Source organism: Pteropus vampyrus, unplaced genomic scaffold, assembly GCF_000151845.1.
Source record: "Pteropus vampyrus isolate Shadow unplaced genomic scaffold, Pvam_2.0 Scaffold139, whole genome shotgun sequence".
Classification (NCBI taxonomy): Eukaryota; Metazoa; Chordata; class Mammalia; order Chiroptera; family Pteropodidae; genus Pteropus; species Pteropus vampyrus.
The window spans coordinates 4,286,263-4,300,216 of record NW_011888920.1 but is presented as its reverse complement, the minus strand read 5'-3'; the positions used below and the strand labels follow the sequence as shown (position 1 = coordinate 4,300,216).

Genomic DNA, 13,954 nt, shown 5'->3' with positions numbered 1-13,954 from the left:
CTGATTATAGAGATTTTGAAAAATTAGGAAAAGCAAAATTCTCTATAACTCCTCTGATGAAAGAAAACCACATTTAATGTTTTGGCCAATTCCTTTCATACACCATGTACATTAAAAAATTTATCTTACCTGTGAACACAATATGTATGTAATCTGGTATTATGTTAAAAATCAATTAAGATACAGCAAACCCCTACACATACCTTTCCCCTTGCACTGTTCTTTGTGTAGTAGCAGAGGCCAGTTGGTGTTTGTTTTAAAAAGTGATAATTACTACTGTTTATATATTTATCAGATAAGTTTTATTTTTTATATTATCTTCAGTTTGTACTGATTCAATGAAATGTTTTAACTTTCTTCAGGAATAAGCATTTTTCATCTAAGTCAATTTTATAAATATTTTCCTTGGTGGTTTCTTTAATTACTATTAAGCTTATAATAAAAATAACTAGAAAATTATCAAATATTCTTTTTTAAATTATTTTTTAGGCAAGGCAACCCTTGGTTGACGTCACAGACTGCAAGGGCCTTGTCAGCTTACAATCCTTTATTTTTTTATTTTTTATGCCTACAGCACCTGGTATTCCTAGGTGGTCTCCCATCCAAGTACTAACCAGGCCCGACCCTGCTTAGCTTTCAAATATTCTTTTCTCTTGTCTTTTCCAGCTCAAGCTCTCTCCTTGGCCAGCAAAATGCATCTGTCTGTCTTGCTCAAGATTAGAATTTGTTGAAAATGAAATGTGAAAACAAAAAATGAAGCAATATTTGCTTTACCATTCAAAGTGGAGTATTGTTCTTTCCCTTTCTGACACTGCTGAGGTTGCAGGCTCGAGGCCTTTCCGCTGTGGCTGAGATACGCTACAAAATGAAGTTTTGCTGCAAAGCAATAGACTTGGAAATCAGGCACTACTCAGTAAGAGAAAAGTGCCTTCAACTTCCCCTGTATAGACATGAAGATTCTTTCACTGTCACTAGGTCAGGTGAATTCCTCCCATTCTCAACATATCCAGATGCCACGATCTTGATCACAGGGATTTATGCCAAGGGTACAAATAGAAAGAAGGAGAAGTCTGTCCCTTCAGGCATTTGAAGATTATAAGAACCAAGGAAGAGAAGAGGAACAACTGTAAATGTCCCAATTTCTCCTCTTCTAGACTTGGTAAAGGTGAAGACAGTAGTTGTATTAGAGAGAGAAAAATGGAAAGCAGAGGGGCTCTGGCTCTGGTCCCCATTTAATATGCTGGAGGTCACTTGAAGAGTGGGATGATATGATGGAAATAATATGCACTCCTGAATCTCTCTCAGTTCCCACATGACACAGAGTTCAGAGCTAATGGACCTGCCACTGGGCCTTTAGTGGCAGGTGAAGGTGATCCTGCAGCAGATGATAATGACAGTGTACAATGAAGGCAAAGGGGGCCACACAGAAGATATGGCATAATTTCAGAGGGCTCAAGGGCTCAGTTAAGAGCAGAGGACAGGCAGGTAGAGGAGGGAAGAGACTATGTAGCCTTTCCCAACTGGAAAAAGAATAATTATAGTTCATCTGCTATAGACATCAGCAGTAGATAGCAACAGAAAGTCAAATTCCCGTAGGTGAGAGAGAAAGCACTCCACAGCTGCTAAGAGTAAGAACCCAAGACACTGTCACAACTGTATAAATATTATAGATGATCCCTTCACTGTCACTGCAAGGTCAAATGAATTACATCTAGATGCCATTTGTGAAAATTGCAAAGAATGGGGATGGGCAGAGTAGGATCAGGGAGAAATAAGATGTCTCGGCATTACCTAAAAGGACAGCTTGGATTACTAGAATGGGCATAACTATGGATTAGTTTAAGATAAAACAAAAAAAACCTTTATTTTCTCTGCGCATCTTATAGTATGACTATATACTACCACCACATTATACATCTCAACTCTATCTGAAATTTATCCTGGTATACCATAAGCTAGGAGTACATCTTGATTTTTCCCCACAAAAGTAAAACTCCTCAAAACCTCTTACTGAATAATCCATTCTCTTTTCATGAGCCATGGAAATTATTTCCTTTATTGTAAAGTTTATCTATATTTACATAGGAGGGATAATTCTGAGTTATTTTCTCCAATTAATCTGCTTGTCATATTGTTATATTTTTGTAGATATTTTAATAAGTTTTAATATTTGGCAAGGCAAGTTCTACCACCACTATCACCTTGTCTTATTTTTTTAAGATTTTCAATACTCTCATCTATTTCTTTCTGATAAAACTGAGAACCAATTCGTAAAATTCCAAAAATCTTGCTAGTTAAATTTTTACATGAAACTCAGTAAACTTGATTTTAATATGGGAAAAACTGACTTAAGTTACTCAGCTTTATTATTAAAAAATGTGGTATTTCATGTTGAGCATAAGAAGCCAGACACAGAGTATATATACCATCTGATTCTATTTATATGAAGACCTAGAACAGGCAAAACTAAGCAATGGTGATCGGAATCAGATGGGTTGGAAGAAGGCGACTGGCTGGATGGGAGACATAGGGAAATTACTGGGGTGGTAGGAATGTTCTAGATCTTAGCTGAGTTGATGGTCACACAGGTATATGCACTTATCAAAACTACTAAAAACTGTACTTTGAATTCTATGGTTTCTTCTTTCATTTTCTTAAGTTTTAGAATTTATTTATTGCTAAATAGAACAGCAATTTTTATTCATCTTTTCTCTACTCCTTTATCAAATTATATGTTCTATAAGTAATAAAAAAATTTAATCTTTTCCTCTTATTTGTTTCCTAGTTCATTGCATTGGCCAATAATTTCAAACAATATTAAATAATGATAGTAAAACAGGTACAAAGAATGGGGATGGGCAGAGTAGGATCAGGGAGAAATAAGATGTCTCGGCGTTACCTAAAGGGACAGCTCGGATTACTGGAATGGGCATAACTATGGATTAGTTTAAGATAAAACAAAAAAACCTTTATTTTCTCTGCGCATCTTATAGTATGACCAGTTACAATGGTCATATATTAGCTTGCAATAGGTATTCTTTATCATGGATGGAAGGTATCATAACTCTAGCTTTAAAACATTTTTTAAAATGTTCCCTAATTTCACATTACAAAGGAATTAGAAGTCTTAAATTAAAATTAAAATATGTTAATTCTAGAATTGAAATTTGTTGCTGAGATACATTTATTCAGGTATGGTCAAAGGAAGACACAACCTAAAACCAAGGTTTTGCCCAACCAACAGAATCTACCAGAGTCCGCCAAGCCATACAAACATCTCTTTCAGCAGATAAGAGAATGTCATCAATACAACTTTTAAATTCCAGTAAAATGGAAAGTAACTCTTCCTTACAAAAAATTTGAATTCCTACATGTTTTTAAATTCAAAAAAAGGGGGTTTAAAGATTAAAAACAAAAACAAAAAAAACCAAAAAGCCAAAGTTTTTCAAATTTTAGACATTCTGTCTTAACATTACAAACCTGGGTTCTTAGTATTCTTAGTTGAACTATTCCTTCATTCTCTTCTTCTCTCATTCTTTCTGTAGTGAGCTGCAAGCGTCCAATCAGGTTGATTTTACCTCTTTTCTGAACTTTTGCATTTTTTCTATAAAAAACAATGCATCAATATCTTACAGAGAAAGGCCTTTTAAACATATTATAGCAACAATGTCTGAAAGAGTCAGAAATATTCTAAAAATTAATATCCAGAACTGCTTAAAGGAAAAGTAACAAATAACCAACATACAGTTTTATTTAAAATAAACCCTATGATTTCCCCCAAACACAATAAAGGCTCTGTTAATAAAACAGGAATGACTACACTCCCTGTAATAACAAAGTTAATGTAATTTATATTGCTATGGAATTGGTTAGATAATTGAAGATATATGGGTTGTATTTTAGCATTATCTTCTAACTGGATCTTAAGAAAAAAATGCTTTGCGTGGGTAAAGCCAGCTTTAAAATGTAAAAGGATGGTTTACTTTAAAGATGAAAAGCAATACAATAAAATGTCAGAACTCAAAATGTATCCATGAATAATATATAAAGTAAACATCTCTAATTCATTAACATGTTTAATAAACAACTAAATGGCATAAATCTAGAGTGTGACAGCATACAGATGTTTTAAATATTACGTAAGAAAAATATTTTGCTAAAAATAAAGCACTAAAATTCAAACAAGTTAGTTTTTAGATCAACCAACATAAACCTTACATTAAACTGAACTCCTGGTTCACTGAGAAGAGGGTACCTTCTGTAAAGTCTTTGGGTGAGTTGACTTGAGGTTCATATAATAAAACTTGACGTTTGAGCTTTGGGAAAGCTACTAACGACTATGAAGAATAAAGAGAAAACAATTAGCATCTATAAATAGAGTTAGATACTAATATCAATTCTCCAACATGAACAATACAGGTGAGGAAACATTATAAACACAAATTCAGAATTCAAACTTTTACTTGGTACCTCCATGACTATAACAATGAGGACAGACACAACGAGAAGAGTTGGTTATGAGGAAGTGATGAATGCTCTCTTTACAATAAGACAAGAAACTAAAAAGTCTGATTACATATGACCCACCACAAACACCACTTGCCAGTTATTTACCAACTGTTTCTCTCTAGGTAATTTAAGAGATCTATGGGGTAGGGATATAATGTAATTACAAGCAAAGGCTAAAGAGTACATTTTACGAGCCCTCAAAAGGACCAAAGTTGTCTAATCCTTAAATTTTTAGTTATCATAAAATCAATGAACAAATTCTCATTATGAAATCTTTGCCACACTCCTCACAGGTAATATTTAAATACCAACTCAATCTTTCTCTCTCTCTCTCTCTCTTTTTTTTTTTTTTGCCTTTCTCCATCTTAGAAACTTGCTTATTTTCAATTTCTTTTTTTCCATAAATACTTCTTTGGTTTATTTTTCTTGGTTAAAGTCATTTCAGAATTATGAATTTATAAAATATAAGCAAGCTAACACATATGTCCTGCTTTGTGAGAAGATACAATTTTAAAAACAGAACACATAAAAACAAACAAACCCATAATGTCCTTCTTAGCTCAGCATCGGGAAGTTCAGTTGCAAGTTTTAGATTTTCAAAGCTGATTTTCTCTCTGGGTCTTTGGTTCCACGCAAATAACACAGCCAGTTGAAACGTTGTTACCTCCAAATCATACTGACCTACTTCATTCTTAAATGTTATCTATAATAGATAAAGTAATTTAAAAAAATAAGAATCTCTTCATAATGATTACAATTTCTCTAATCTCTCTTACATGAGATTATATTTGGAAAAGATTGGTAGTTGTCTTCCAATATCCATTCTTCCTTTCTTATATGGTAATAAAATTTTTAGCAGACCTTAATGACTGTCCAGAATAAAGGCTCATCTCCCAGCTTTCTCTGGAGCAAAATTTAGCCATGTGACTGAGTTCTGGCCAATGAGATATAAGTGGAAATGATGAGGTAAACTTCTAGAAGTTGCCCTTAAAGGAACATATACTATACCCTCACCTTTCTGTTGTGCTGGAAGACACAGGAGAGATGATACTGGATTCTGCAAACAAGGGCAATACCTTAAGAATGGTGACATAACCAGAATACTATGTTCCTAACAAGTTCATGGAACAGAACCACTATATCTGCTCAAACTTTTAATGTGAGAGAAGCAAAGAGCTATCTTGTTTAAGCAACACTTATTTGGAGGCCTGCTGCTTTCAGCCAAACCAATATCTGAACTAACACAATATTTACTTACAATTCCATTTGACATGAGATGATGCCAATGTAATTTTCTACCGCTATGATTTTTTTTGTAGAATTCTTCTACTTCAGGTATCAAATCTTCCAGTTCAGTAGGAAGTGAGACAAAGACTTTCTCAGAACTTCTTGACCAGGCACCAGCATTCAAAATTTTTATATTAACTGAATCAGCTATAGGCAAGAATATCGGAAAACTATAAGGTAAATAATCTTGACAATGGATAAAATTCAAAATAAATAAACATATACATACATACAAGGCAGGCTTTGATAAAAAAAAAAAAAAACAAGACTAAAGCTTTTGTTAAAAAGTGTCCTTTTGTTTCCAAAATAAGGGTTAGCAAATCTAAAGTCTGTTTTGCAGGATGTCTTCAAAGAATGTGGTCTTTGTAACATCTTTCTATCTATTACTGTCAAGGTTCATTTTTAATTTACTGGAAAACAAAGATTTTTTTTAAAAAGTTAAAAAATATATATAGTATACACATAAATTATAAAATACCTGGTAAAGCCAATTTATTATTTTTGTGCATTTCCTTAAAAGCCTGGTTCAAATCTTCAGATACTTTTATGTCCTGAAACATTCTAGCAAGCTTGTTTACATAATCTGCAGGCATACCAACTTCCTATGAAAATGAAAGACATAAGAGGTAATAAATAATATATAATCTGATATACTGTTGGTAAAACTTTTAATGGAAAACTAAATCTTAGATGCTTTAATACAAAATTCGTCCTCTCTTATTTATTACAATATCTGTAGTCTAATACCTATTAAATTTGATTCATAAAACCAATAGGTTAGTACAGGCAATCCTGGCTTTCTTTGCACAATTCCAATATTCATGAATTTCAGTTACCATAGTATGAATAAATAGCACCAATCCCCCAACAACATAGTTCAACTTTCAGTTACCATTATATGTTAAGTGTGAGTAATGCATAAAATATAACCTTCACTTCTAGCTCCTCAATCTACAAATAATTACACAAGTAACAGAGGACATCACATCAGTGAACAATCACAATACTTCTTTCAAAATCTGTTCACCCAGACAGTAAAGCATGTAGTTTTGCTGCATCTTTGTGTTCCAGTGATAAATCTGCATGACAGTAACAAAAATAGATAATTGAAAAGAGGTAACTGGCAACAAAAATGATAAAAGTATAGTAAAGAAATGAAAATAATGCCGGAAGTGAAAACAAAACAGAACATAACAGGAGTTACAGAAGAGCCTACTCTTTTTTGGTTGTCATGTTGATACTGCCAACGTTAAAGACTTAAGTATGCAGAGCCATAGGAAGTTAGTGAAGGCAAACTGTCAACGTAAATGAGAAAAATTGTAGTGATTAAAAAAAAGGATAAGATGCCCCAGAGGAAGTGATATCAGCAAAAATTTTCACAACACTGAAAACCCAAAAGACAAAAGGCTCGAAGCTGATCTAAACTTACAGAGAGAATGACAATTCTCCAAGGCATGCAAAAGATGCTGACTCAGCATTGCAAGTTACAAGACATGAAAGCAAGCTCTAGTCAATCCACTCTTCATTTAATAACAGTAATATTGAGATAATTCATTTACCACAAAATTCACCCTTTTAAAGTGTACAATAAAGTGGATTTTTGTACAGTATTTACAGTTCTGTAACCATCGTCACTACCTAATTTTAGAACATTAGAACATTTTTATCACCCCCTAAAAAAAATCTCCATACTTATTAGCAGTCATTCCCCATCATCTCCTTCCCTAGCTCCTAGGAAACAGCTAATTTACTTTCTGTCTCTACAGATTTGGCTATTTTGAACATTCTGTATTAGTGGAATCATACGATAGGTGTTTTTGTGACAGGCTTGTCAGTTAGAATGTTTTCCAAGTTATCCATGTTGTAGCTTGCATCAGTACTTCATATCTTTTTATTGCCAAATAATATGCTATGTATAAACCACATTTTATCTATGTATCAGCTGACAAATTGGGTCGTTTCCATTTTTTGGCTATTATGAATAATGCTGCTGTGAATGTTCATGTGCAAGATGTTGTGTGGTCATGTTTTCATTTCTCAAGTGGAATAACTTAAGAGTAGAATTGCTGGGTCAACTCTATATTTAACTTTTTGAGGAACTACCAAATAATTTTCTAAAAAGGTTGCACCATTTTATACTCTCACCAGCAATGCACAGGGTTACGATTTCTCTTCCTCAACAACATTTATTATTGTCTTTTTTATTTTAGCTATCCTAGTGGGAGTAAAGTGGTATCTCATTGTGGTTTTGATTTGCATTTCCCTAATGATTAATGATATTGAGCATCTTTATATTTACTTATTGGCCATTTGTATATCTTCTGTGAAAAAATGTCTATTCTAATCCTTTGCCTATTTTTTAATTGAGTTGTGTTTTTACTGTTGAGTTGTAAGAATTCTTTATATATTCTAGATGCAATATCGGACGTATGAATTCAGAGTACTTCCTTAACTAATCTTGTTTTTTTTTTTACAAGGAAATAAAAACTTTAACTCTGACAGTTTGTTTTAAATTACAGTGTAATTTTACAGATAGTAAGAGTTTTTAATGTTCTGACAAAAAATTTCTGAAATCAGTCACAAAATAATTTTTCCCACTGACTGTTAATAATATTAAGATCATTTTGCATAGTCTTAGTTTGCACAGTAATTTTTACTATCCCACGCTACAAAGCAGAGCTATCTGTAAATCCGGAATTTGAAACATATCTATACATGTAAAGACATATTTATTTTAATATAACTCAAATTCCATTAAAATGAACTGAAAGGAATGGACAACATATTTTGATATGGAAATTTAGTCACACTGAGCAATGATTACCCTAAAATAAGCCATCATCTTTTACCTACTGATTCTTTTTGTTATAAAGAAGTATTTACTTACAAACATCTTCATAGTTAAGCAGTTACTAACAACTTAAAAATTATTTGTCCTGTAGCCTACTTAATAAGGTCAGTTCAAACAAGAGCAAAGGTGCTTCACTACAAGTCTTTATTAAGAAGATATACTTTATTAGATATCATTTTGTTTTATGTAACTGATATCATATGGTTATAAAATATATCTATTTCTTTAACATTAAAGATATCACTAAAATGTATTACTTAAGCACACATATCAACTATGTGCTAAACAACAAATACTTTTAAAAATTACTTACTCTTAGCCACTCTACCATATTCTCTTCAATTTCACTATCAGCAGAGATGTCCAATATAAGACGTCGTGTCAAATGAGCTTTGTGATATCTCATAAAAACGTCTTTGTTTTGTACGTATTTGAGTACCAAGAGCTGTACACAAAAAAAAGTTACTGTCAATTCACATATATGCTTAGCCAACTCTTTCAGACCTCTCTTTATCTCCCAATTGTCAACATTCAGAAATTTATAAAGCATATTTACAGGCCTACTAAACTGCCCATCTCTGAAAAATAATCAATCCTGATATTCTATTTGCTACTTTAAAAGTTAGCAAATTTGAGACTTTAACCAAATAACCTTTTAGTTCCTATAAACATCTTCAAATTTTATATAAAATGCAAAAGTGAGTGGTTCTTTCCAATTTCCTCTTCTACATATCTTATTTACCTTTTTCTGACACTAATCTCTCTAGGCTTTTTTGTTTATACTTTCTCTATATCCTTATTCATTATTTTCATGTTTGTATTCCTGGGCTTTTATTACACTAACAAAAGGAGACAAATATAAATGAAAGCAACTGCTTCTTTATCTACACTCACTCACTCCTAGTTATCTATTTTGAATTCTCACAAAAAGAAAGAAGTTAAAAACTCCCAGTCTTTCAACAATTGTTCCAAACACCATTGGCACCATTGTCCCTTTTGTTTTCCCTTTAATAGGTGCTAGAATTTAATTGCCTAAAAAGAATTAATAAAGGGGTAATGCTATTCCCTTTTCTGGAAGTTACGGAATAAAAATTTTCATTTAGAAAAATAACTAACTTATTGAGATCTTGCACTGCAAAATTTCATATCAGTTCCTTATAATGTACATTTTTTAAAAAATGATGTTATCACAGAAAGTCTTATAAGCAAAACACAAACTCAAAGTAAAAAATATATATATATATTACGTACCACTTCTTTAAGCTTTGCTTCAATCTCTTCAGAGGTTAGTTTTTTGCTTAATGGTGTTTTTCTTAGTAACATGTCACAGTAATTGGCAAGTAGCTCAGGGCATTTTGATTCAGGCTGAGTTTTTAATCCCACCCTAAAAAGCAAATTAAAAGCAGTTAATGAAAAAATGATTGATATTTGCAAATATTTTTTCTAAAGCCAATTTTTCACAAACAAATTTCTTATGTTGTATAAATCCAGTGATAAGGGCCGGAACTAGAATGAACAAGAAGACATCTACGGTGCATAATTAAGGAGGCACTCACTCTTAGGTTCTCATAAATGTACTTGTAGGACCTGAGAGTGAGACTGCCTTAAATTTTTGTACCCTAGGTGCCTTTTTGCTTCATTCTAGTGGTGGCCTTGCCAATAATATATGAAAGATTTTATTCAGACACCTGCTAAAATACTTTTGAAAAACTGAGTAAATCTGTGCATGTTTATACATTAACATTTAAAACTTTTCATTATTAATATGTTAAGATAAACCTGTTATGTCACTCTTTGAAATGTTTCCAATGTAACCTAAACTCCATACCAATGTGATAGCTTTCATCATGCATTTTAAAATACTGTAAGAACTTGTATCTCTCACTTAACAAAAATTTAAAACCAAAGGTATGGTGCTTTTATTCTTGAAAGTCTTGAATTTCTTTATCCTACTTCTTTAAACTATATATGTACATTCAATATTTTAAAATTTCTTGTGTATATAAAATCCAAGTGTTAGTGTACCAGATTCGAGTTATCATTATAAATATACAACTTATCAAAACAATTATAGTGTGTATAAAACATGAATATGCAAAATTTTACTGTATTAACTCTTAAAGATGTGGATAAAACTTTTTTCCTTTCCAATTATGAATCCAAGAATCACAATCAATTTCAGTTCTACTTTTTATTTTTATATATATGCATGTCTTTGCCCTGAAAACTCGTATTCACATAAGTAGACAGAACTGGAAGTTTTCTTATGATGTTAGTTCATTGAGCACTTCCTGAGTTATTTGCTACAAAAAATACATGATCTAACGAAACTATTTTTAAAAATGCATCCAACTGGCCACCAATTATGTTGAAAGCAAAGAATTGAAAACCATGATCTGCAAAAGAATCTGATACTGAGTCATTAGAAATTCATTTTCTGTACCTCAACAACAATGTTTCAAAATATTCCTTTTTTATGCAACATGGAGGCTTTTTTATATCCTAAAGCTATATACCAACCAAAGTAAGAATAAGAGAAGTATAACTTTCTTTGGAAAATAAGGAAGAGTAATTGGAGAAAGAAGTGGACAGAAGAAATTGCAATAATACTTCCACCAGAGGGCTCAATTTTAGAAAAGAATAGATGTGCAAGTTAAAGATTTAGAAACTGATTTCCTAAAAAGTATCCACACTGGCATACTCTAGGAAACTTTCTGTATCTCTCAAGGTAGATATATGCCAGTCTGAAGATCACTAACTTACTTTGCAAGAATCTATTCATCTCCTCCAATCTATTCGCACTGCCAATGCCTAGCTCCTGCATGAACTACTGTAATATCTGCAGTGGTCTATCTCCCTTTCTCCAATTCAACCTGTTGAGAAGACAGCTGTCAGTCTTTTATTGTTGTTTCTTTGAACACAGTGTGGAATTTTACCACCCCCACCCCAGCTATTTTAGCTTTTTTTGTTGTTTTCAGTTTTAAGCTGTTATACTGTGATGTGCCCAGGAAAGTTTTAATTGGCATTTACCCTGCTCGAGTCTCAAAGAGATGCCTGAGTTTAAGAGTCGGTATCTTTATCAATTTTGGAAATTTTGGGTCGATAGCTCTTCAATTATTGCTTATGCCCTCCTTTCTATCTTCTATGATTCCAACTACACATTGTTATAGATATTTTACCATTTCTCAGATGACAATGTCCATCTATTTGTCCATTTAATACTTATTATCTTTTTAAGATTATTATTGAGATATAATTCACACCATACAATTCATCCATTTAAAATGTGCAATTCAATGTCTTTTAAGTATATTCATAAAGTTGTGCAACCATCATAATAAAATTTGAAAACATTTTCAATTCTCCAAAAAGAAACCCCATACTCATTAGCAGTTAAATCTCGTTCTCTACCTGCCCCTTCCTCTCAGGTCCTGGCTACAGTTAATCTCCTTCCTGTCACTATGGATTTCTTTATTCTGGACATCTCATACAGATGGAATCACACAACATGTGGTCTTCTGTGACTGATTTCTTTTACTTAGCGTAACGCGTTTCAGTTTTGTCCACATCATAGCATGTATCAATAGTTCATTCCTTTCTAAAACATATTTATCTTTCTATTGTGGTAAAAATAAGCATTTTAACCATTTTTATGCGTACAATTCAGTGGCATTCAATGTTCTGCAAATATCGCCACTGTCAACGTCCAGAACGTTTTCATTATCCGAAACAGAAACCCTATACCCATTAAACAATAACTTCCCACTCCCCCAACTCCATCCCTGGTAACATGTATTCTATCCTATTTTTTCTATCAATGAACTTGACTATTCTAGATACCTCATATAAAGAGAATCATACAAAATTTGTGCTTTTGTGTTCAGCTTATTTTACTGAGCACATTATTCTCAAGGTTTTATTCATGTTGCAGCATGTATCAGAATTTCATTCCTTTTTATGGCTGACTAATATTTTGTTGCATGGATATACCATAATTTGCTTAACCATTCATCAGAAAATGGCATTTGGATGGTTTCTATTTTTTTGGCTAATAATAATGCTGCTATAAATACTCATATACAAATTTTAGAGTGGATGTGTGTATGCGCTCATTTTTCTTGTGTCTACACCCAAGAGTGGAACTACTGAGTTAAATAGTAACTCTGTTTAACTTCTTGAGGAGCTATCAAACTGTTTCTAAAGCCGCTGCACACCAACTGTATATGATTCTAACCTCTCCACATCCTCATCAACACTTGCTAACATCTTTTTAATTTTAGCCATCCTAGCAGGTGTGAATGGTATATCACTCTGGTTAAGCTATTAATTTTAATTAATTGAATGTCCTTATCTGTAAACTCCAATATTGGGATCATATGAAAGTCTGCTTCTAAAATGATTTTTCTCTTAGTTGATCATAAGTTTCTCTGCCTTCACAGGACTAGTAATGTCATACTGAATACTGGGCACTGCATATAAAAGAATCACAGAGGAACCAGATGATGTTACCTTCCATTAAGAATGGATTCATCCTTTGTTCTGCTATGAAAGAGGCTAATAACTTTAATCCAATCAGGAACTGAGTTCAATCAATCTACTTCCGGTTAGCCGCTGAATCCAAGGAATGTTCCTCCTGGGCTTTCAATTAGAGCCTAGTGGGTTTTGCCATTCCATTCCTGTGTTACCACCAAAAGCTCCGCTGGCTCTTAGCAGTACTGCGTAGCTTGAGCCAAACCTAATTCGTAGCTGCTGCTTTTCAGGGAAACATAACTACGAATCCTCGGTTAACCTCTGAAAGGTTCTCTCTCATTTCTATGTTTCAAATATTTTGTTCGAGCTGCCTCTGTAGCTCTTTGGTAATATAAAAATTACAATTTTCTATATTACCTGATTTTCCTGGTTGTTCTCAGTGAAAGCATTAGCCTACCACAAACTATTCTATCCTTCCTCAGAAGTGAGTCTCCCAAATAACTGGATGCTACTAGCAGTTTCATTTTTTGTAAAACATCACCTTCACCACTTCCAATAGCCACAACAACCTAGATCAGCTAATAATACTCCTTTTATTCCACAGGATTTTTTCTACTTTAATTTGGTGCTAAAGGTAGGACATGGTGACCTAAGAATTAGAAAATAAAGAGAAATCCAGCGATTTTCATTTCTAGGAAACTGTAGAAACACTTTCACACACATAAAATGACAAATATACAATATTAATCACTGGAGCACTATTAGTAATAGCAAAATATCAGAAACTACTTAGTGTGGCAATAAAGGATCAATTAAATAAACTATGCTAGATCTACC

General features: G+C 32.8%; 1 protein-coding gene across 2 annotated transcripts in view; it reads right to left on the bottom strand.

Annotated features, from left to right (window-relative positions):
- Window positions 1-13,954, bottom strand: part of CUL5 (cullin 5) — a 75,061-nt gene that overhangs the window by 1,604 nt on the left and 59,503 nt on the right. For both annotated transcript variants that reach the window (XM_011368147.2, XM_023535393.1), the window contains 7 exons: window positions 9,899-10,031; window positions 8,961-9,092; window positions 6,275-6,398; window positions 5,768-5,943; window positions 5,051-5,212; window positions 4,219-4,337; window positions 3,481-3,604 (listed from right to left, as the gene is read on the bottom strand). In XM_011368147.2, coding sequence (XP_011366449.1) covers window positions 3,481-3,604; window positions 4,219-4,337; window positions 5,051-5,212; window positions 5,768-5,943; window positions 6,275-6,398; window positions 8,961-9,092; window positions 9,899-10,031 — 970 coding nt within the window. The remainder of the gene's footprint in view (window positions 1-3,480; window positions 3,605-4,218; window positions 4,338-5,050; window positions 5,213-5,767; window positions 5,944-6,274; window positions 6,399-8,960; window positions 9,093-9,898; window positions 10,032-13,954) is intronic.